Source organism: Blastomyces gilchristii, assembly GCF_000003855.2.
Source record: "Blastomyces gilchristii SLH14081 genomic scaffold supercont1.3, whole genome shotgun sequence".
In the NCBI taxonomy this organism is placed as follows: Eukaryota; Fungi; Ascomycota; class Eurotiomycetes; order Onygenales; family Ajellomycetaceae; genus Blastomyces; species Blastomyces gilchristii.
The window spans coordinates 1,700,712-1,722,374 of NW_003101680.1; the positions used below are offsets into that span (position 1 = coordinate 1,700,712).

The following is a 21,663-nucleotide window of genomic DNA, read 5'->3' on the forward strand; positions in this document are numbered from 1 at the left end:
AAGACTAGCTTCGATATGTGCATTCGTGTTTAGATGGGTTGGGAATGAAGTCTGCCGCATTGCACATAATGCGATATCGTGGAAAACACAAGTGTTCATATTCATTCTCTAAAACATCTTCCGGGGGTTCTGTAGTTGATGCGGCCATTCTTTGGATAATGTATTTCAGCCAGTATGAAGAGGTGCTGCTTGTTGCTCCGAGTCGCGCGGCAGAGCTCGGCGACGAGTTGGCGGCTAATTTACCCAATCGAGCACCACGTGCTAGTTCCCGTCTTGAGCTTGAGCCCGCAACATCAACCAACCCGTCGACACAGAGAGCTTCCCAAGCGCTCCCTAGGACTCACGGCTTGCCCAAGCCAACAAACGTCACCCCACCGGAATTGCAATTTATGAGGCATCGGTGGAAGATGGCATTTTAATAAGCACACAGGGTGAAGTTACCAAGAAACCTCGCCCTTTCACTCATTACTCACCACAATGGATTCAAGGTACGAAGATGAAGGCCCCGGACCTCAGCTCTCAGTGGAGCTTTTACGGTCAATCTGGACGACCCAACAAAACGATGACGATGATGCCTCGTCTAACCGCGAAAACATCCCCGCGAATTCCGCTATTGGTAAACGCAAGCGACAGGATTCTGAGGTGTTACGTGATCCGTCGCCCCCACTGGTGGAGAACAATGCGAAGCCACTGAGTCCATTCGAGTCGGTCAAATTGAAACGACCACAACGAGCGAAGCGAGTGGCTACTAAAACAGCCCGCAACAATCGTGGTCGAAAAGATACCTATGTTATTCCTAATACACCTAAACCTCTGAAACGCTTCACTCGTAATGTGGGGCGGCATTCTATTCCAAAAACTGGGACTTTTAATGATTTCGATAGCGAGCTAGATAAAGAGGGCGATTCAAGGGCAGCGTATCGGTCTAATCGTGCAGGACCTAATGTAACGAACCTTCGAGACGATGAGAAAGTTTCAGCTAGTGGAGAGTGGTCCGACTCCTGGTCTGAAGAGGAAGAAAGTGCAGATGAAGATCAACATGATGAGAATTACAGAAGTGAAGAGGAAGTCAAAGAGTATACCGGAAACAGAGGACTGAAACAAACTGAATATGCAGAACCACCCCCAAGTCTCAGCACTCCGCGGCGTTCATCCCGGTTAAGAGTGCTGCGTTCGCACCCGTCGTATGGACTTTTCAGATCTCATCGAAGGTCAGAGCAGGCGTTTAGCTCGCCTAAATCTGCTGGGAGTAAACGACCATTAACCAGACTAATGAAAAAAATGCTAGACAGCGTTGAAGCAGGCGAGCCTCCCCACTCGTCTCCACCGCCTCAGAGCAGAGCTACAGAGTCGGAGAATGGGGACGGCAGTGATGTTTCTTCGGCCGGGGAAGATCCAATGCATGAGGACTCTCAACAAGCCGGAAATCGTGCGGTTATATCCCCGCCTGAAAGCCCTGAGAATAACGCATGCGAAGAAGGTGGAGATGTCGATACCGAGAATGAGCATCGGATCGCTCCTCACAGTGCGTCTGAGCATGACGTTCAAATTAGGACCGGAAGCGAAAACAATGAATCAGATCACGAAGTGCAAAGCCAGCATGAGAGCGTCTCTGACATCTGTGATTTCGAGGATGGATCTGAAATGGAATCCGAGTCTGGAGAAACGGATGTTGAGGAGGTCCCTATGCAAGATCCTGATGATGTAGACTTTTGGTCTGCCGCCGCGCTTTTTGGCCAACATACCAACTGGTCCGATCTTTTTGCAGAAGTCAAAAAGCTCATCCCGAGTCCCAACCTCACACAAAGGAGCCCTCTTCTACGTAAACCTCTAGCAGCAATCACACAAGCCAAGCAACTCTACGCCCGAACAAGAGAAATTCGACAGGACTATCAAACGGTGCCGGACTACTTGTGCGAAGCAGAAAAATCCAATGCCCAGGAGGTCGTAGAGCAAATATATCACATCTTGTCTAGAGTCCGTCTAGTTTTCGATGAGAAGGGTAACCTTGTTAGCGACAATCGTGAGCTGAAGCGAAAACGGCAAGCCGTCCTTGAGATTGCTATCTATGCTGTACCGGGAGTAGTAAGCTTATTGAAATTATGCCTCGCAGCACACTACATCGATAATGAGCTCTCCATTGACGGAATGAAACAGTTGACACAGCTGCTGCAATCATTTTCCCTCTTGTGCGAAAGGATCCAGCCCAAGTTTTTCCGGCCATACATCCATTTCGGAGACACTCTCCAGCAGATCAGAGTCGTGGTTCGTTTCTTGTGGACGATTTTTGATAGCCAATCGAACCGGCTACTGACCAAACGGCGACTGGAACGATTTAACAACATTCATCAGAAATGGGTTGGGCCTCGTCGAAGCATGCAATACAAGCGCCCGCATCGCCAAGAAGTAACCCTGCCGCCGACAGATGATGAGCAGGATGATCATGTTTCCATCATATCTATTGATGAAAACTCGTCAAATGAACAGCTACCTGAGGGTCCAGACGAGTTTCCCTGGACGACGGCAGAGAGCGAAGCGCTTGTTACCGGTTTAGAGAGATATCGAGGTACTGTGCTCTTATTTTGGGACGCGTAGGCCAACCACAACCTCATTTACAGCATACTAATCAATTTCTACAACAGGCCTCGATCGGTATACCATGATACGTCGCGACTTCAGGACAGAGCTGAGCGGTCGAACCATGGAAGACCTGCGCGTGAAGGCGCGGGAGATTCGAGATTCATATGTTGCTGCGGTGCGGCTTGATAATCTTACCATGGACCCGCGACAATGGGGTTGGCTCTTGGAAGTTTGAGTGAAACTAGTACATGTACCTTTACATCAGTTCGGTATTTATTTTACGGAAAATGACATTTCCTTGCATATGTTCTATGTGTAATGGAGTATACACATCGCTATAGCTTCGCCCATGTCGACCTGGTGTATGCTGCCTGCGAAGGTGTTCCCGTCGAGATCCTACTTTATCCGTGCTATGATTTGAAGCATCTTCCCTAAGGCTTATGGAACGAGTAACGGCACTATCCATGGATGACTATTTCCGCGCTTGCCCTCTCAGACGTCAATCCCTCATCCGAACAGCTTGGCGCAGAGCCTGAAAAAGAGTCACTATTCACGTATTACAACATTCATAGGCTATGCTAGAAGTGTAACCTATCGTGCGATTACCCCTGGTTCCGCACAATCATTAAAAAAAATAGCTAGTTCGCAAAACTCCTACGTCTGAAATACAAATGTTGTTCTCCCCGCTGCTCTTCGGTTTAACTGATCTGAAGATCGATGGTTTCGAGGGCAGCGATGGAGCATTGAATTGATTGGATGGAAGAATATGTGTCAATCCAAATTCATTGATTGACGGACGAGCCCTATTCGATGCGGTTCTCGGTCCCAGGGATGAGAGAAGAGGTGTCGAAGGAAGTATTTTGGCGTACTTCGAAGGAGTATAGGGTAAAGTAAATTCGACCACCACTTCAAGCTATTGAATAATGCAAGGTCATTACGGGCTCTTTAGCTGGGGGGGAGGGCGTTGGCTTTGTCGCGGTGGAAGGGGTGGAGGAAGGGGGATAGGTGGGAGGTTTTGGTCGTTGGCAAGGGTGAGGGTTGCGGTTGCGGTGAGGAGGGGGCCGATGCGGAGGAGTTTGTGCGGGTCGAGCAGAAGGGTGGAGGCCATTGTTGTGTTGTGTTCTTGATTGATATGGATCGTTTCGTAGGGGGTGTTTTTGTCGGTAACTAACTATATTCCGAGGGTGTGGTTGAGTATATGCTCCCTAGTGTTGGGAGGTCTGCGGAGCTATAAGTTAGTTGACCTAGATATTATAGCTAACTAGTTATATATACCACCAAATCACTCCATCCCGGGTCTGCTCAGACCAGGTGGATACTTGTCTCCCTCCCTGGCGAGATGGGAGGATCCCGCGCTATTAGCTATAAACAAGGGGGTTCAAGTGCGACAGAATCGCCAGCGGCGGGGTTCCGGGATAGTAGCGGCAGGCCGGTTAACATGAGGGGTTGCCGGAGCGCCTTACTCCAATTCATGCTCTCAACAGCTGTGATATCCCGCCATACCATACCAATAGCAGACAAATAATGATGGGATTGAATATTTTCAAACAAGTGCAGCCGTGAAGCCAAGCTCATTGGGCGTTGCGTTTCTAAACCATATGTCTTCTTCTCTCTCTCTCTCACCGGCAACGATGTGATGATGCCGCGGGGAAGGGCAATCAAGCGTGAGAGGCCCATTCATATGCATGGATGGTATGTACATGTATGTACATGTACAGTACATCTGCATCTTCAATCTAATAATGTTGAGAATGTCTGCCAGCTCTGATGCAAGCCGATTTTGCATGTCTGCGACCATGTCAACAACAAGCACAGCTATTCCACATGCACACAGAAGTAAGTGTCACCGGCAACATTTGCGTGCTTTGCAAAGGGTATGGGGTGCGTGATGTTAAGTTGGAAGGAGAGAATGATGGTTGATGTAGATTTTCTCCACACACTAACTAAAATACATTTTAAATATATAAAATAAGCTTGGTGTGAAAACCGCCCCGTCATTGTTCACGACTATCAACTTGATAAACTCTCCCTATCCTTGTGATTTCGCTCGCTATGGGGGATGCCGTTCGCCTCTTATATACCTGTGTGAGATGCAAGAGTCCTGCTTGCCTCAAACCTGTTTCTGAATCAAGAGTGCGATTTTACAACAGCCTCACTTCCCACATGATCTATTATTGCTGAAGCACAGTAAGTAGTGGCTATTATATTACCTCTCCGCAACTGGAACATCGATATGGCAAGCATCGCAGGGACCTTGCAAGATTCCAGCGCTGGAAAAGCAAGCAACTTGGGATTCCAATCTCGATACCCAATCCGACTTGTCTCACGTCGTCTTTGAGCCTCAATCTGAGCCATCACAATTTGTTTAGCAGAGAAGGAAATCAATCACATTACTGTGCTAATACTTGCCTGGAGTTGCTTTTTTTTCGGCAGTTGAAGTCCAATCAGGCCAGAGGCACAGTGGCAGAAGAATGGTGACAAGAGGTCAGGGACTACATGATGTGGTCACTGGCATAATGACGAGAAGGGGCCTATTAGTGACAAATGGGTCAAATTATTTTAATGGGTATTTTATAGTGTTACACTGAGCACATATCAATGATACTGATTGAACGGAGTACGGAGTATTAGCAATCAAGATCTCCTCATTGAAGGTTGTATGAAATAGTTACCTACATAAGTGGAGGGCTCTAGACCTGGGACAGTCTCAATACCCAGGCCAGTCTCTCTTCTCAGGGGGTCTCTATACCTGGGGGTTTCTATATCTGAGAGTCTCTATACCGGGGGGGGGGGGGGGGGGGCTCTATAGTATAGTTTCAACCAAATGAATTGAAATCTCTGAACAGAATAAAGGAAGATGACTTCAGACAGTCGAGATAGTGAAAGCATCCTCAGATTAATACACTATGTATAACACTCTCATAAAGTTGACAGTAGAGAGTAGAGAGTGACAGTACTGTATCTTCTCATTATCTACTACTGTCAGTAACAGAGATTACTTGTTCATACAGTGAGTGTATAATCTTTCCAGTTTTTTTTTTTTTTTTTTTTCTTTCTTCTTCTTTCTTTCATTCTTTCATTCATTCATTCATTCTTTTTTAACACATAATATGAATCAATGAAAAGTCAATTACTGACCTATTATAATTTAGCAGGGGCATCCTCTAGGTAGTTATCAATTATGGTTGTCTGGACGGAGTATAAATTGCCGAATTTTGCCTTTCCCCCACTCCCGCGCGCCCCATTCCCATTCCCGGCGAAGATCTGGGGTCATCGGTTGGTGCCACGATTATGCCTTTTAGTTTGATGGAGTTCCGCACATGCACGTACGTACATACTGTGCGTACATACCATACAGGTAGTTGCTGCTGCGTTGGTCACCGTTGTTGGATCACGAAAGCCGCTCGGCTGAGCGGGGGTGAGGGGACCCGAGAGGAATGCTAGGCGTTGATCCGCGATTCGCTATCTTCATTTCACCCCGCTGCGGCCAGCATGTAAGGATGTTGCGATGCAGATGAAATTGCGGCCCAAAGGCATTCAGGTGGTGTGAACATTTTATCAGATCCGATGACTTACGCCGCGTATGGATGGGGAATTAGCCTTTTGGGCGGGCGGGTTTAGTTGGTTCCAAGGGCCATGCTTGTCTGGTTGACTGCTACCTACCTACCAGGAACCATGGATGGTTGCTTGTTTGGTGTTTATTTATTTGGTGTTTCTTCTGTTTTGGATTTTGAGATGGATCGAGGGTTATATTTTTGTGCTGGCAGCCTCAGGTACGTACTCAGGGGCGATGATGATGGTGATTGATACCACTCGGGGGAATACTAGTAGATGTCTCTGTCTGGGCTGGCAGAAATGAAGCTGCTGGTCTGAATCAATAGACCCTTAACTACTTTAACTAAACTTCAACTAAATAACTACTTAACTAGTTAGCACACCCACCGACGTAGGGAGGGAGGGTGGAGTGATGGATGGCTCGGATGGAATATTCCCAAAGCCTTGCTGGGATACCTCAACTTGCACAACAATTGCAGATAGATCAATTGCCTTTGCTTGTAGAAAGAAGCTGCTTTTATTCCTGTGTGTTTTTTTATCCGCCGTTGTTTGTTGATGAGAATAATAAATAGGCTCTTAATTAAATATCTGCAACATTAAGTTCACTATTATTGTAACAAACCCTTCACATCCGGTTGAACCATCTGTAAATCTGTAACTATCATCCATAATCTCTCTGTCCATGCAGTGATTCTGTTGAAATTCTCTCTTTATTTTATCCTCAAGAAACCATTAGTTACATATCCCCATCCCATCTTTGCTTTTTCCTTCCTGTCCTCTGCGCCTCCCGTGACTGGCGCTGACACTAATCCGTACTTTGTAGTCCAAGCTGCTGTTTCTCGCCCTTTTTTCCACCCTATTTTTTTTCTCCTTCTCTCTCCTCTCTCCTCTTCATCTTCCTCCTCTTCTTCTTGTTCTGCTATTCCCTCTTCTATCCACCGCCCTCAAATTCATCCTCCTCCAACCATTGCCCTTATGTACTGGCTCTGACTGGGAACCTCCCCAAAGTCCCAGTCAATTGTCCTCGTCTTGTTCCCTGCACTCCCTCTCTCCCCCTCGTACCCCGACCAAGCTTGGACCCCCCCCCCCCCCCCCCCCCCTCCCCTAATTAAGTGCTCACAAACTACACCCAAAGATCCCTCCAATCCCCATAACATGGCATCGATGGAAGAGCCTTTGATTCCGGCTGCTGAGCCCTCTTTGCCGGAATCCTCAGTTGATGAGACTGTGGCTACCTCTGCTCCCACCGATGAAAATGAGCCGCCCGCGGAAGAGCCTGCTGAACAGATCCCCTCGAGCCCTGCTCCCGTAAAGGAGAGGACAACAATTGCTGTATCCCCCCGCCAGAAGACTGGCACAAGTGCTGCTCCCAAACGCCCTGGAACTGCTACCACTACCGCTACGAAACGTCCCGCTGGCTTTACATCAACCGTCACTTCTAAGCTAGCCTCTGCCACTACGAGGGGAACCACTGGAAGCACCCTTAATCGACCCCCCACCCGGCCCCCCGTGACGTCTACCACCGCTCGCAAGCCAGCATCCACGGCTACTACTACTACAACCCATAGACAACGTGCATCTTTAGGCAGCTCCGCAGATGAGAGAGGCAAATCTATCGCCAGTTCAGGGGATGAAAGCAAACGGGCTGGCATTTCAGCCACGGTGAAGAGGGCCTCTCTCACAAGTTCTGTGTCTTCTAGAGCACCCGCAAGAACTACTTCGGAACGTAGGTCAACAATTACCCCATCGTCCGCCGAAAAGAGACCTACAACAAGTCGTCCATCCACCGCCCAAAGCCCTGCGAAGCCAACCACCACGACTACGCGGGTTTCTGCTACCGCTACTTCCAAGACAGTGGCGCCTACCACCACCTCGCGGACTACAAGACCGATTTCCGGTACTGCTACGAAATCTACGGCTTCTACAACTTCTGAGTCTAAGAGGCGAATGAGTTCCTTGTCGACAACGAAAAAGCCGTCCATTGACACCGGCAAACCGGTAGAGAAGAAGCTCATTGCCAAGTCTGCCGCGTTACAGGAAAAGATCAAGGAGTATGAAGCCCTCCGTGAACTGCTGCAGGCAGCAATTGCAGCGGAGGAAGCTGGCAACGACGAGAAACGCGATGAGATTCAGGGTGAGATAGACGGTGATATCGCTCAGCTGAAGGGCAGCTTGGATACTGTCAGGGAAGGCGATGAGTCCACCGGCGCAAGCAAGCTTGCTGAGCTCCAAGCTCGACTTGCAGACAGCGAAGCTAAGGTGGCAGAACTCCAATCACAGCTAGACGATGTTCAATCGAAATTATCCGAAGCCACCAAGCCAACGGAAGGAGAAGCAGATAAATTCTCCACTGCTACAGATCTAATCCGTTCTGAACATGAAGCTAAAGTGCTCGAGCTCACGGAAACTCATGTAGAGGAACTCAATGCTCTGCAGGCGAAACTGGGCGAATCAGAGTCACAGAGGTCGGAGGCGGAATCTCGATTTGTCCAAGAGCTTGAGGCTGCCAGACAGCTAGCGTCTCAGGAAGGTGCCTTGAAGATATCCGAATTGCTCGAACAACAAAAGGAAACCCATGCTGCTGTAGTAGCCGCCCTTGAAGCTGATCTTGCTGCACAACGGGACACTTCTGCTGAGCTGACTGCCCAGATTGTTACCCTGAAAGAGGAGCTGGCCACCCGTACCGCTAGCCTAGAAGAAGCTGCTAAGGCTGCTGCTGAAAAGGAGAAGGCTGCGCTTGAAACCCATCAAGATCAGGTGCTAAGGCTGGAAACGGAGCTGAAAGGCCGTGACGCTGTTATCAAGAGTCTCAAGGACGAAGTGCAGACTATCCAGGATGCCAAGGATCGGGAGTTGGCTGCTGCGAATGAGGCTGCCGCGCACATCACAGAACTTCAGGCCCAAGTTGACTCTTTCAAGGCCAAACTATCACAACTCGAGTCTGAAAACGCAGAGGATGCCACGCAAACTCTGGAAAAGCTTGCCGAAAAGGAAGAGGAGATTGCAAAACTAAGCCAGGTCATTGAGACGCTGCAGGATGAGATCAAGGAAGTGCAGCAGGCTAAATCCGAAGAATTGCTCAAACAAGCCGACTTAACCACTGCACATGAGAAGGCTATGGCTGCACTCCAAGCCGAGCATGATTCTGTCCTGGCTAGCGTAACGGCAGAACATGCCGAGGAACTTTCCCAAGCTGTGGAAAAATCTAAAACTGCCACCGACTCGCTCCAGCAGGAGCTGAAAGCGTTAACGGAGAAGTACGATGCTGCTCAAGGCGAAGTTGCGAGCTCAAAGACCCAACTGGAGGATATAGCAAAGGGAGCCAGCGAGGCCCATGCAGCCGAGCTACAATCTCTACAGGAGAAACTAGACGCAACTGAAAAGGCGCTAGAAGAGGTCAAGCAGCAGGGTGAAGAAGCAAGCGCTGCCGAGAGGGAATCCAATTCCGCCAGCCTCCGGGAACTTGAGGGTAAAGTACGGACCTTGGAAGAGGAGCTCGCCAAAGGTAGCACTCGAATCAAGGCTCTCGATGACGATCTTCAAGGCGAAAGGGCTCGGGTTGAAGGACTTCGCAAGGGTCTTGAGGCATTCGAAGTAACTACTAAGGACAAGGATGAGTACTACAAGTCTACCATTTCAAGGCTGGAGGTCGCGGTCAACGAAACCAATGATTCCCTCAAGGAAAAGACTGAGCAGCTCGCTAGCTTCGAGGAGAAACATACTGCTACACTTTCAGAGCTCACAGTCGCTCACAGCACAGAAATTGAAGATCTGAGAGCTGAGCTGTCCGGATCGAACGACTCCGCTCTCAAAGAACTACGGGCCAGATACAACGAGCTCGTCGCGTCGAACATTGCCAACGACGCCACCCATGCCACCCAGCTCGAAACCCTCAAAGCCGAACATGCCACCGCCCTTCAGGAACTTGAAGCTAAACTCACACAGCAATTTGAAGATAACAAACTCAAGATCCAGCAAGATGCCGAGGGATCGCATGCGGAGAAACTTGCGGAAATCGAAGCAGGCCAGACCAAGGCGATTGAGGAGTTGCTTGGTGCGCACGAGGAGAAGTTGGCGAGTTTGAGGAGTGAGCATGAAGCTGCGACGAAGGAGAAATTGGCCGCGGTTGAGGAGGCGCATGCTGCTGTCGTTGCGGAGTTGAAGAGGGAGTTAGAGAAGGCGAAGGAGGCTGCTGCTGCTTATATGACAGAGGTTGAGGGGTTGAAGGCACAGATTGCAGCGTTGGGTGAGGAGCATGCTTCGCAAATTTCAAAGGCTCAGAAGGAAAAGCACGAGCTGGAAGAATCACTTCAGACTTCCATCTCCACCCTAAACAAGGAACTTGAGTCAGTCAAACAGGAAGCCTCTTCCCTACAGGAGCAACTTAATGGACAGAACCAAGAACATAGCCAAGCCTTGGCTGACCTTGAAGAATTGAAAGCCGCTGCTGGTGATTCAGATGAGAAGAAGAGCACTGTTGAAGCCAAATTTGCAGCCCTCGAGGAAGATATGAATACTCTAAGCGAGAAAAACATCACCCTTATCCAACAACTACACGAAGCCGAAGCATCCATGTCCAAAGGCAGCCGACGTATCCGGGAGCTGGAGTTCGAACTCGCCGAATCGAGACTCAAGAAGCCAGAATCGGCAAATCTTTCCAACGGCTCGAACGCGAAATCCTCCAGCGGACTAGATGATAGCAAATGGGCAGTTAAGGAAGATGACATGCCTGCTGCGGGCGACGAGCAGGCCGATACTGCCAAGGTACTGCCAGAAGACGCTGGTCCTACCACTACTGAAGGTGAGGACCTCGGTTCTTCTATTGAGGGAACGGTGGGCGTGCCCCGTTTCATTTCTCTTTGTTCGCTTTTCTCGCGCTTTTTGTTTTTGGATATCCGACTTCTGCGTGGCCTTGTCGTCGTCTCTTGGCGGCCTGCTGTTGGGTATTCTTGATCCGCTTCTTAATTGTGTTTTGTTGGGTTTAATATTGCGAGCTTGAGTGCTAGCTATTGCAGGCGTGTTTTGCTTTTTAATCATTTGAAACCTTGATTCATCCGTTTGCTAACTGGAGACTTCTCTCATTCTAGATGGCCAGCATTCGGGAACAGCTCCGCCAGCTTGAGGATGTAAACGAGGGCATGTTCGACGAGAACGCTAGGTATGAGACCTTCTTTCAATTATTTATGAATACTTTTCTTTAGCTCATCTCATACCTCATACCATCTTATGAATTTTCTTTTTCTTTTCCATTTTGTCGACAACCTACACTCTCCTATTGTCCCAATATCTAACCTACAATACCCCAAACGCCGTAGAATTGTGGACATGCTTTCCAAAGTCGGCCGGGATCCTACACCGCCAACCCCAGGCACACCCACCCCATCCAACAACGACAACAACAAGTTCAAACCCGTAACCGACGTGACCGTCGAAGCCGTTGAAGCCACCTCGTAAGCACACGTATATGAGATCAAACAAAGAAAAGGAAAAAAAAAACCAAAAAAAAGAAAACATATATCACTATTCATCACCATGCACCGCACCGCATCGCTCATTCGCTACGGCTACATAACTCTTCGCCCGTGCATGATATGATATCCGTTTTTATCATCTCCTTTTCATTCTCCCCCACCTCGCCCCGCCTCCTACATCAACCTGGACCATTATTATTATTTCACTGCCAGATGAGGCTGGCGGGGTAATATACACCCAAGCGGCCCCTTTCCCTTCATGATGGATGATGTTTGAAAACTAACTGTGTGATGCGTGCATAATGGATGATGGGTGTGGATTTTATTTTCACTTTGATTTTTATTCAACTTATTGCCTGTTTGATGTTGCCTGGGGCGAAGGTGTATTTTCTCCGAGAGCGGATAAATATGTATGAACGAAAACTATTTTGTCAATGTGTATGCCCCTGTGCTTGTTTGCGCGGCATCCAACCCCTATATTCTAGCTCTTTTTTTTTTCTTTTTTCTTTTTTTTTTTTTTCCAAACAGTCGTTGATATCCCATAACCCCGTTTATCTTTATGTCCTCCAAAATCTCCCGGCACCTTTTACACTTTTTGTACGTGTCGTTCACGGGTACAGTAATTTCTATTCCTCTTTCCCGCCGGCTTACCTCCCCTGTGTCTCTGTCACGGATTTATGTACCGGACAGAAAGACTCCGTTGCTGCTGTTGTTGATGTTTATTTTTGAGATATCTTCTTGTTCTTCTTTCTTCTCTTCTTTTTTTCCTTTTCCCCTTTTCCTTTTATTTTCATTTGTTTCCTAAATGTTTCTTAATCTCTATTCCCCATTTCCTGCTGATATTTTACCTTTTAATTAATTGTATCTGATTTATTTTTTCCTTATTTTTCCTAATATATCTTCTATGCTTTCTTATTTACGACCATCAATTTTACTCTATTGTTCCACTTACATACTAGTTCCTGCTTCTACCTCTGCTTCTTCTTCTGCTTCTGCTTCATTTTTGGAATACCTCTTTGGTTTCTGCTTGTGTACATGTGCTCTCGGCAAATCCACGTCTTGGGAAGCGACAAATCTAAAGCGCGTGCTTTTCTCTCCCCTCTACTGAAGTTTTTAGCAAGATAACCCTGGCAAATTGACGTATTGGTTGGTTCGTGGGAGACGTGAAATTGTTGCAATTCAATTCAATCGAAATTTACAGGCAGTTAATTAAAAGATGAGACAAGGGTTAGAATAGATGCTTGTAAATCGATCCTCTTCCTTCTCCCCCTTTTCAGATCCCCCTGCCCTCTCGTCCCCTCTGTTATTTACTCTCGGCTACCAAGCATCTATTCCGCGCCCAGTCAGGAGATAATCAATCAATAGTCGCGATAAGACCGTGCCCCTGTTGCAAGAAAAAGATGGTCGGTTCGCTTAGACGGGCTGAACTAGCATTCTTAGTCGCTCGCGGGGAGGAGAGGAAGAACCAAAGCAAGCCAGAAAAGCCGCTATGACGGCGTTGGCTGAAAGGAGTGGCTGAGTGGGCTGAGTGGCTGGAAGAAATAATAATAATAAGAAAAAGAAATAAGAAAAAGAAAAGAAAAGAAAAGAAAAGAAAAAACAAATCTTCCTTTGACTGAGGCATATAAAAATGTGTGTAAACTGATAAAAATACAAGAGTGATGTAAAGACATTATTATACTAATGTACAGTTATTTTGCTGTAAACAAAAGAGCTGAATTAACCTCCTCTAGTCTGTATATGAGGTTTGTCACATCACGATCACCATCATATTCATAGACAACAACTAGCCCGCGTCCATACGCAGCATACTCCGTACAGAGTACATTATTCACGGATATCAACACGTATGGATCCGTGCATCCAATAAAAACATGCTCTGACGACGCCGCAACCACAACTGAACCTGCACAGAGACAAAGAGAGCAGAAGCAAAGCAAAGAAAAGGCGTGAGTACTTTGTAAATAGGAAGACAACAGGACACGCCTACAACACACACACACACACGCGCGCCGTTCAACCCGACCTCAGACCTCCCCGAGGAAGATACCGATTCTATCCCCCCCCTTCAATCTTCAATCTTCAATCTTCAACCCCCCTCGCAATTCGATCTCCACCGCTTCTCTTCTATTATTATTCGTTCCACCATCGTGCACGTTCTTCAGCATCCGTCTCGTCTCCACCGGGGCTCGGTTCCCATCCTGGTTTGCATGTGCTTTGACCGACCAGGGCTGGATCAAACAATAATAAAATACAAATAATTAAAAAAATAAAATAAAATAAAAATACCCTCGCGTGATCCGTCTAATTATATACCTGAACCCGCCTATATCTCGTCATCCACGCTGCGATCTTATGTACCGTTTGTGATTACACACACTCACCACTGTTACTTTTTGAAGTTGAAAATCGTAATCGCCTTGCTATTTACTCGCGTTGGTTTTTGACTGGGCTTGCCAGGCGATGGAGTGGTTGCTAGAAGGCCGAGTACTACTGCTGCTGCCATGACGTGTCGCGGACACGGGTAGGGTTGAGAAAACTGGGATGCGAAAGTACTGACCCATCCCCCCCCGCCCGCCCTCTCACCGTCTGCGGGTTCACCTAGTTTTCTCTGCTAGAGTAACAGGTCCCAGCTTTGAGCGGTAGGGTGTTCGAATCTGAGCTTCCGGTTCGCGTCGTGGGGTGTGTGTGTGTGTGTGTTAGAGAGGGTGACCAACGGAGATCACAGTTAACCTTTTTGAACTACGAGAAACGGTCCGTACGTACGATCTATAGGCGATACCGTCGAACGAACGAAACGCGTGAGGTAAACGTATCGAATAAGAGAAGGAAAAAAAAAAAACATGGTAAAACAATCCCGCCATTCGCGCGTGATGGGAAAAGGGAAAGCGCCCGTGCGTGGGCCAGCCAGGGCGGCAGAGGCAGAGCGGGCATCCGGATCTAGATCGCGCCGAGGCCGGGGACACGACCAGGAACGTGCCGCTCCCGATCCGTCCGGCGAGATCCCGCTCGTTTATCGCGATATGCTGGCGGAATCTGGTGCTGGTGTGGAAGGGCGTTCTGGATCCCTAAGCCGTGCAAGTGATGAGAGGCCGGTTAAGAGGAGGAGGGTTGGGGAGAGAAGAGCCGGCGGAATTGAGGCGGGGAAAGGAGGAAGAGATGAAAGAGGAGGAGGGGTGGGAGTTTATGTTGGCAAACCGGTTCAGACTGTATATGACGTGGATGTGTCGGATGATGAGGAGGAGATGGAGTGGGAGGATGTCGAGGTCTCTATCGTCACGCCTGCAGCTGCAGCTGCATCCGCGTCTACATCTGCGTCTGCGTCCGGGCTGGGGTATCACGGGGCTGCGGAACAACAGGAGGTAGGGGTGGAGGAGTCTGAAGAGCTGCTACAGATTACGCTTGAGAAGCCGGAGAAAGGGAAACAGCGCGCTGCTGCTGTGAGAAGGAAACCCATCACAGCGCAGGAGAAGAAGTGGCGACTGGATATTCATAAGATGCACGTCTTGTGTCTGCTAGGCCATGTGCAACTGAGGAATTTGTGGTGTAATGATGATAAGGTTCAGGTTCGTATATAAAACTAGATGTTGTGGACTTCTGCAGCTGGTGGAAACCAACTAACAACAAATCTCTTCTCCGTCTAGAATGTGCTGAAGCGACTTCTCTCCAAGCATACGGTCATGTGTCTAAATCCCAAGGAGACCTTACCACAGTTTACGCGCTCGACAACCTTTGCAGATGGTCTGAATCAGGCTACGGAAGCGTTCCGGCGCCATTTCAAAGTAACCGTGCCCGGCATGAAACGGCCATATTGGCTCGAGAATCCAAACGAGTTGAAAGACCCAACTGTGTGTGATAAAAACCATACATTTCTAGTTTCCTCCGAAAATACGCAAAAATATAAAGCTTGACCCCCTGCTAACAAACCCAAAGGGCCTATTAGATACTGCGGAGATATTATCATCCAAAGAAGACTTCCTCAAACAAGCCGTTGCCCTACGAGGATCGAGGGACCTCGGTGCCCAGCTCTTCTGTGCGCTTCTGCGAGCTGTGGGCGTGGATGTGCGACTGGTGTGCTCCCTGCAGGTACTCCCATTTGCGGGAGTTGCGAAAGGGATCATGCCCCTGAAACCGGAGCGGGAGTATATTGTCGTCTCTGAGGATGACGGTTCACTAGCCACTCATGGTTCTACAAAGACGCACGAAACGGCCCCGTCGTCACGGATCCGGCGTATTGGGCAACCCCGATTTTCTTCAAGTCCTGCGCCCAGCCCTAAACCTAGGCTGCCGACTGGTTAGTTGAAACCCTTTTACGTATTGTCCTATTGAGTCATGGGATAGCTAGTAATAACAAATGATATGAACATATATAGCTTTGCCACGAGCATTTTCAGAGTCTCCCTTCCCCGTATTCTGGGTGGAGGCGTTCAACGAAGCGATGCAAAAATGGGTCCCTGTCGACCCCATCGTGACCAACACCGTGGGGAAACCTTCTAAATTTGAGCCCCCAGCCAGCGACCGCTACAACAATATGAGCTATGTTATCGCTTTCGAAGACGACGCGTCCGCCCGCGACGTCACAAAACGCTACACGAAATCGTTCAACTCCAAGACGAGAAAGCAGCGCGTGGAGTCTACTAAGAACGGCGAGGAATGGTGGGCGCGTACGATGAACTTCTTTGAGAAACCGTTCCTGGATGACCGGGACCAGGTGGAAATCGGCGAATTGACGGCAAAAGTTGCGGCAGAAATGATGCCGAGGAACGTTCAGGATTTCAAGGACCACCCTGTTTATGCGTTGGAGAGACATTTGCGGAGGAATGAAGTTATATTTCCTAGGAGGGAAATTGGGAAAGTTGGGCTCAGTAAGGTATCTACGAACAAGAAAAACCCCCCGCTGGAATCCGTCTATCGGCGCGGGGATGTGCACGTCGTGAAGAGCGCGGATGGGTGGTACCGGCTGGGTCGGGAGGTGAAGGTAGGCGAACAGCCTCTGAAAAGGGTTCCCGTGTCCAGATCCAAAGGAGATTTTGAGCACCGCGAAGAGCTCTCAGACTACGAAGAGGAGGGTCAGGAGACTCCCATGTATGCCATTCACCAAACGGACCTGTACCAACCACCACCCGTCGTCGAGAATCGTGTGACGAAGAATGCCTACGGTAATATTGACGTGTATACGCCTAGCATGGTACCGGAAGGTGGCTTTCACCTTCGACACACGGAAGCCGCAAACGCAGCGAGGATTCTCGGCATTGACTATGCGGACGCGGTGACTGGGTTCCAGTTTAGGGGCAGGCATGGTACTGCTGTTGTGCAAGGGATTGTTGCATCTGTTGAGTATCGCGATGCTCTCTGCGCTGTTCTTGACGCGTTGGAGGACGAGCGGGTGCAGGCTGAGCATGAGAAGCGGACTGCGGAGGCGCTTGGGATGTGGAAGCTGCTGTTACTGAAGCTGAGGGTTGCGGAGCGGGTGAGGAGTTATGCTTTTGAGGGGGAGGGGGACGAAGAGGAAGAGGAAGAGAAAGAGAGGGTTTCGGATGGAGATGAAAATGATGATATTGAAGGAGGTGGAGGTTTTATTCGCGAAAGCGGTCAGGTGGAGGCCTTGCCCTCACAGAAGGGTTTGCCCCAGTTTGAAGGGGCCTTCGAAGCTGGTGGCTTCATTCCGGAAGGAATAGACGGAGAAGAGGACTCGACAACCACGGGCGGGGGATTTATGCCACCCATCCTAGCCCCTGATGAAGCGGGCTCTTCCACATCTGCCACAGCTATAGGAAGTAACTCTCTCCGACCGCAAGAGAAGTCACGATATACCTTAATAGTGACCCCGAATGCTGCATCTGAAGCACACCTTCCCCAACCTCATACCTCCCCAACTACAACTCCATCACATGCGCAAACAGCGCGGCAACAAACACAGGCCCAACAAACTCATACCCCTCAGCGCCAGCAACCGCAATCGCAATCGCAACTGCAACAGCAACGACCCCCCACAACAACCGCACCAGAGGGCTCTCCCACAGCCCCTATCGCTGTCCCTTCCTCGGGCAGCGACGAGGAGTGTAGCGTAGAGGAGATCTGCGGTGTGCCTGACCTTGTGCACGAAGGGGAATCCGACAGTGAGATTGACCAGAGTTCGATGCTCTCGCATGATCCGGAGGACGAGGATGCGGAGCCTGAGTGGTTGTTCTCTGATTAATTTAATTTAAATACAGGAGCATTAACTGTTTTGTTTTCCTCGGGGTTCTGTTTTGCATTTTCAAGCAGGTTTCGTATTAGTTTTGTATAAATAGGTATATATAACTATCCCCACACTGTTTGTTATACGGTTGCCTGGGTTAGGCTTTGGGATTTGGGATCTGGAATAATATAATATACTTCTGTACGGATGGGGGATTAAGACTTTGGGATAAATACTTTTTTTTTTTTTTTTTTTTTTTTTTTTTTTTTTTTTTTTAATCATCTTTGCCATTTCTTCTTTAGTCCTCGCTTTGCTAAAACTGGCTTTGCTCATGATGGGGGATATAACTATCATACATGGCGCTTGTCGGATAGAATTTACCGCATTTTATTCGCTTTGTGCTAGATAAAAAGAGCTGTACGGAGTATGTAGTAGCGGACGGTAGATGCTCATTTAATACTATTTTATTCCTTTTCTTTTGTCCCAAATGCCCCTCTCCCAATTCATAACAATGGATGGTTTGTGAACCAGTTAATTTCTATCTGGTTTTTCAATTGTTGACGTGAGCAGGAGACAACACCTTACGTCATACACGCGTCGTCGCGTCTCTGCAAGTCGTGAAATCACATGACGTAGGCATCAATGTCTCCTTTTCGAGTATTCATCCGGTAGAGCTTTTTTTCCTTTTTCCTTTTTCCGTGTTTCTTTTTATTTTTCTTTGCGAGTAAAAGAAAAGAAAGTTAAAAAGATGCCACCGAAGAAAAATAGTCTGAAAAACCCGACCCGACCCGACGAACCCGACAAGCACGTTCTCAAGACAACCCACCAGAGGACTAAACAACAGGCAAGACGAGCACGTCCAGCAACTAAATCAAGAATTAATCGCGAACGGCAACATAGGCTGGCCTTGGGAGGGAACACGCGCAGCCAGAACACCCTGACCCAAATTGATTTTGTGAAACGGGCGCAGGCATTGCTGGCACTTGATGATGAACATGAGGATGACGGGTTGGAGCTAGAGTATATTGATAGGGATAATTGGGATGGAGAGTATGGCGAATCTGGCCAATCGTCAAAACGGAGAAAGGGAAGCGGGAAGAGGGATAGCACTGGAAAGAAGAGTGGTATTGCTGGGAGGAAGGAGGTGGATGAGACTGATGGAGAGGATGATGACAGGACTCTGACCCAGATGGGTTATGTTATGAGGTCTAGTGGTTGGGACTGTGATGGAGGAACACGCCACTTGCATGCTGGGTTGGGCAAGAGGAAGGGCGTGCCCCTGATGGAGACTATTGGAGAGGAGCCAGAAGCTGAGATGGGTGATGAAACTCTTCAAAAGATCAGCACAAACTGTGACAGCCATATTGGCAGACGAAGCAAGAAAAGAAAGGCTTCGGAGGCGAATATTGAAGGCTATCCTTCGCAAATTGTGCATCCTCCTCCCCTCAACTCTGGAGCCGATATATCAGCAGCAGGACCTGTGACGCCACGGAGACCAATCAGACTGGTAGTTCCTTCATCACAATCACCAGACAGTCCAGATCTGATAATCTCCCCACGGACATTCAAGGAGCCTCCGCCTAAATTTCCACTTGCGCCGTTACCTCATAATGTGACGCCAAAGAAAGCTACATCTCCCCTGAAAAATGAATATAAAACTTCCAGCCGTGTCTCGCGAACGACGCCTTACGAAATCCCCGAGTCCTCTTTTTACTCTGCTGGCACTTGTTCTTCTTCTCGCAGTTGCCCAGAGGAGTCAGTAATCGGGCATGAAACTACACCTACTACATCTCCTCCACTGGTGTTTGAAGAGGACTCGAATACGAAGCTCCCAACCTCATCGCATGATTTACAAAATAAAATAAGGACAGAAGGCCAGGAGATAGGACCCGGGGATCCTGACACGACTGTCCGTGATGCAGAAAAGTCAAAGAACAGGGTGATATATGAAACGGACGCAGAAACAGAGGACGAGGAGGTCTACGACTCTATATTTCACATTTCAGGCAACGACCACGATTCCTGGCGGACGCAAAGTCAACTATTTCATAACTGCAGATCGGGCAACGATGATGGTGATGGTGATGATAACACTCTACGTGAACTCCCGACTCAATACCGTAACTTAGGCCCGGAAACATGTCACACCCTTCCTGAGAATACTCTTGGATCCGAGCCGTCGATACTCTATTACCGCAAACCCATGAGCTTAGCGTTTGATCCGGGCTCTGAGCTCGACAATATCGATACACAGAGGCTGGCTGAGCTATTTCCAGCCGTCGAGGCAGAAAACGAGGAATGCGCAATCTCTCCACTTTCTACCATTCCCGAGGAAGAACATGAATCTCAACAGGGAAAGGGAGAAGATGATACCACATCAAAACCCGCCGAGAATAGCCAGACGAACCTTGTCATGAATTCACAACCGGCTCAGCATCTGAACACTGCAATAGAGGGAAATATTCCTCCCCCGTCGTCACCACCCGTGGTGCTAGTTGCGTCCTCACAGCAAAGTGACGTTGGCGATGCAGAGCCGGACCAGATTGCTTGCGGAGATTCGCAGATTGGATGCCAGGGCCTTGTGACCGCAAGCCAATTGTTGACAGATAGCATGATGGAGAGCGTTCCTGGTCCGCCTATTTGGATGTCCAGCCAACATCTCTCACAGGAGGAGCAAGAAGATACGGGTTGAGACGTAGCGGTTAAAATTTTTAGCATGGCTTAGGCTTTATCTTTTCGCGCAGTGGGTGTTGAGATATCTGTAAACTATTTTTTAATTGGGATAAGTTGGCTGGGAATTTTGGGGCTCAGTTATTTAGTCATTCTGGTTTGAATTATTAGATACACACGTTTCAAATAATTTATTACAGCTGCCATGTCATGTCTATCCCGCCCCTTTTTTCCTGTTCGGCATCACGTGGAATTGCCACAGCAGCCATACGGGAAGAACGTAGGGTTAATTTACGGTGATTACACCGTGGATCCACCATTCCACCCGTGTCACGTGTCGCCGATTGTAACACATGTTCCACCATTATATTCAGCGACACATCGCTGAATATTAAACATCAAGATAGCATTGAAACAGCACAGGACTTCTTGACACCATTGGGGGATGGCTCAGTCACCATGTAATCAGCGGATGCCATCATCAAGATACTACTGGGATACTGTGAGCCACAATATACTGTTCTATCAATAAAATCAATACTTGTATACTATTCAGCTAGACTAGTTAACTACTTTATATAAATCAAATTACTATCTAAAGAAATGAGATATCTCAAGTGTAATATAAATATCTTATTGTCTGAGATTCATATATTAAATAATTATTATTTTTATCAGTATTCAGTATTGAAATGTTATATAATACTGTCTTTTGAACTGCTGAAAGCTTAATAATAGTGTAACTATCAGAATTCTCTTATAAAATCAGTAGATTCAGCAGATGATTCTGTCTGATATAATATAGAGAAGTAAGTGTAAAGAAAATTCACTTAATCTCTCTCATTTTATAAATAAAGATAGTTATAATTCAGTTAAGATTAGTTCTCTGATATTAAAGAATATCTTTTTTTATAAAAGAGATTCAGTAAATACACTCTCTGATTTATATATTAATAAGTTAATAACTGATTAATTGATTAGTTGAAGAGATATACTGAACTGAGAATATTAACTTATTATAGAAAAGAATTGAACAGTGATCTAGTTTTAAAACTAAGAACTTATTTCAATCAGTGTCATAGAATTCTCATAGATTATTAAGAAATAAATAAAGTAATTCAAGCTTAAAGAGATTTATAAATTGTATATTAACTTTCTCTGATATCTTACTTAATAATAGATGATTAAAAATCTTCAGAGTAATAT

General features: G+C 47.6%; 5 protein-coding genes across 7 annotated transcripts; 4 read left to right on the top strand and 1 right to left on the bottom strand.

The window, feature by feature from the left end:
* Positions 1–477: 477 nt before the first annotated feature.
* On the top strand, positions 478–2,815 carry BDBG_02088 (uncharacterized protein; the record flags this gene model as incomplete). Its single annotated transcript, XM_031720639.1, has 4 exons — positions 478–2,085; positions 2,158–2,265; positions 2,353–2,566; positions 2,643–2,815. The coding sequence occupies 4 exons, from the start codon at positions 478–480 to the stop codon at positions 2,813–2,815; spliced, it is 2,103 nt and encodes a 700-aa protein (XP_031576865.1).
* Positions 2,816–6,627: 3,812 nt separating this feature from the next.
* On the top strand, positions 6,628–13,021 carry BDBG_02090 (the record flags this gene model as incomplete). 2 transcript variants are annotated; one of them, XM_031720641.1, is made up of 3 exons in its annotated part: positions 6,628–10,936; positions 11,223–11,293; positions 11,451–13,021. In XM_031720641.1, the coding sequence occupies exons 1-2, from the start codon at positions 7,291–7,293 to the stop codon at positions 11,255–11,257; spliced, it is 3,681 nt and encodes a 1,226-aa protein (XP_031576867.1). In that variant the 5' UTR covers positions 6,628–7,290. The 2 variants fall into 2 exon arrangements, with proteins under 2 accessions (XP_031576867.1, XP_031576866.1); XM_031720640.1 differs by having other exon boundaries at positions 6,650–10,968; positions 11,451–11,589.
* A 163-nt stretch (positions 13,022–13,184) lies between these two features.
* BDBG_02092 lies at positions 13,185–18,023 on the top strand. Of its 2 annotated transcripts, none has more exons than XM_031720643.1 (5): positions 13,185–13,238; positions 13,319–15,172; positions 15,251–15,454; positions 15,540–15,900; positions 15,980–18,023. In XM_031720643.1, exons 2-5 carry the CDS (start codon positions 14,450–14,452, stop codon positions 17,803–17,805), a joined length of 3,114 nt encoding a protein of 1,037 aa, XP_031576869.1. In that variant the 5' UTR covers positions 13,185–13,238; positions 13,319–14,449; the 3' UTR covers positions 17,806–18,023. The 2 variants fall into 2 exon arrangements, with proteins under 2 accessions (XP_031576869.1, XP_031576870.1); XM_031720644.1 differs by lacking the exon at positions 13,185–13,238 and having other exon boundaries at positions 13,320–14,158; positions 14,335–15,172; positions 15,980–18,021.
* Positions 13,682–14,112, bottom strand: BDBG_02091 (uncharacterized protein; the record flags this gene model as incomplete). The annotated part of the gene is made up of 2 exons (XM_031720642.1): positions 13,682–13,837; positions 14,038–14,112. 2 exons carry the CDS (start codon positions 14,110–14,112, stop codon positions 13,682–13,684), a joined length of 231 nt encoding a protein of 76 aa, XP_031576868.1.
* Positions 18,024–18,123: 100 nt separating the features above from the next.
* Positions 18,124–20,693, top strand: BDBG_02093 (uncharacterized protein). The gene is made up of 2 exons (XM_002627376.2): positions 18,124–18,305; positions 18,358–20,693. The coding sequence occupies exon 2, from the start codon at positions 18,536–18,538 to the stop codon at positions 20,477–20,479; it is 1,944 nt and encodes a 647-aa protein (XP_002627422.1). The 5' UTR covers positions 18,124–18,305; positions 18,358–18,535; the 3' UTR covers positions 20,480–20,693.
* Positions 20,694–21,663: the final 970 nt, after the last annotated feature.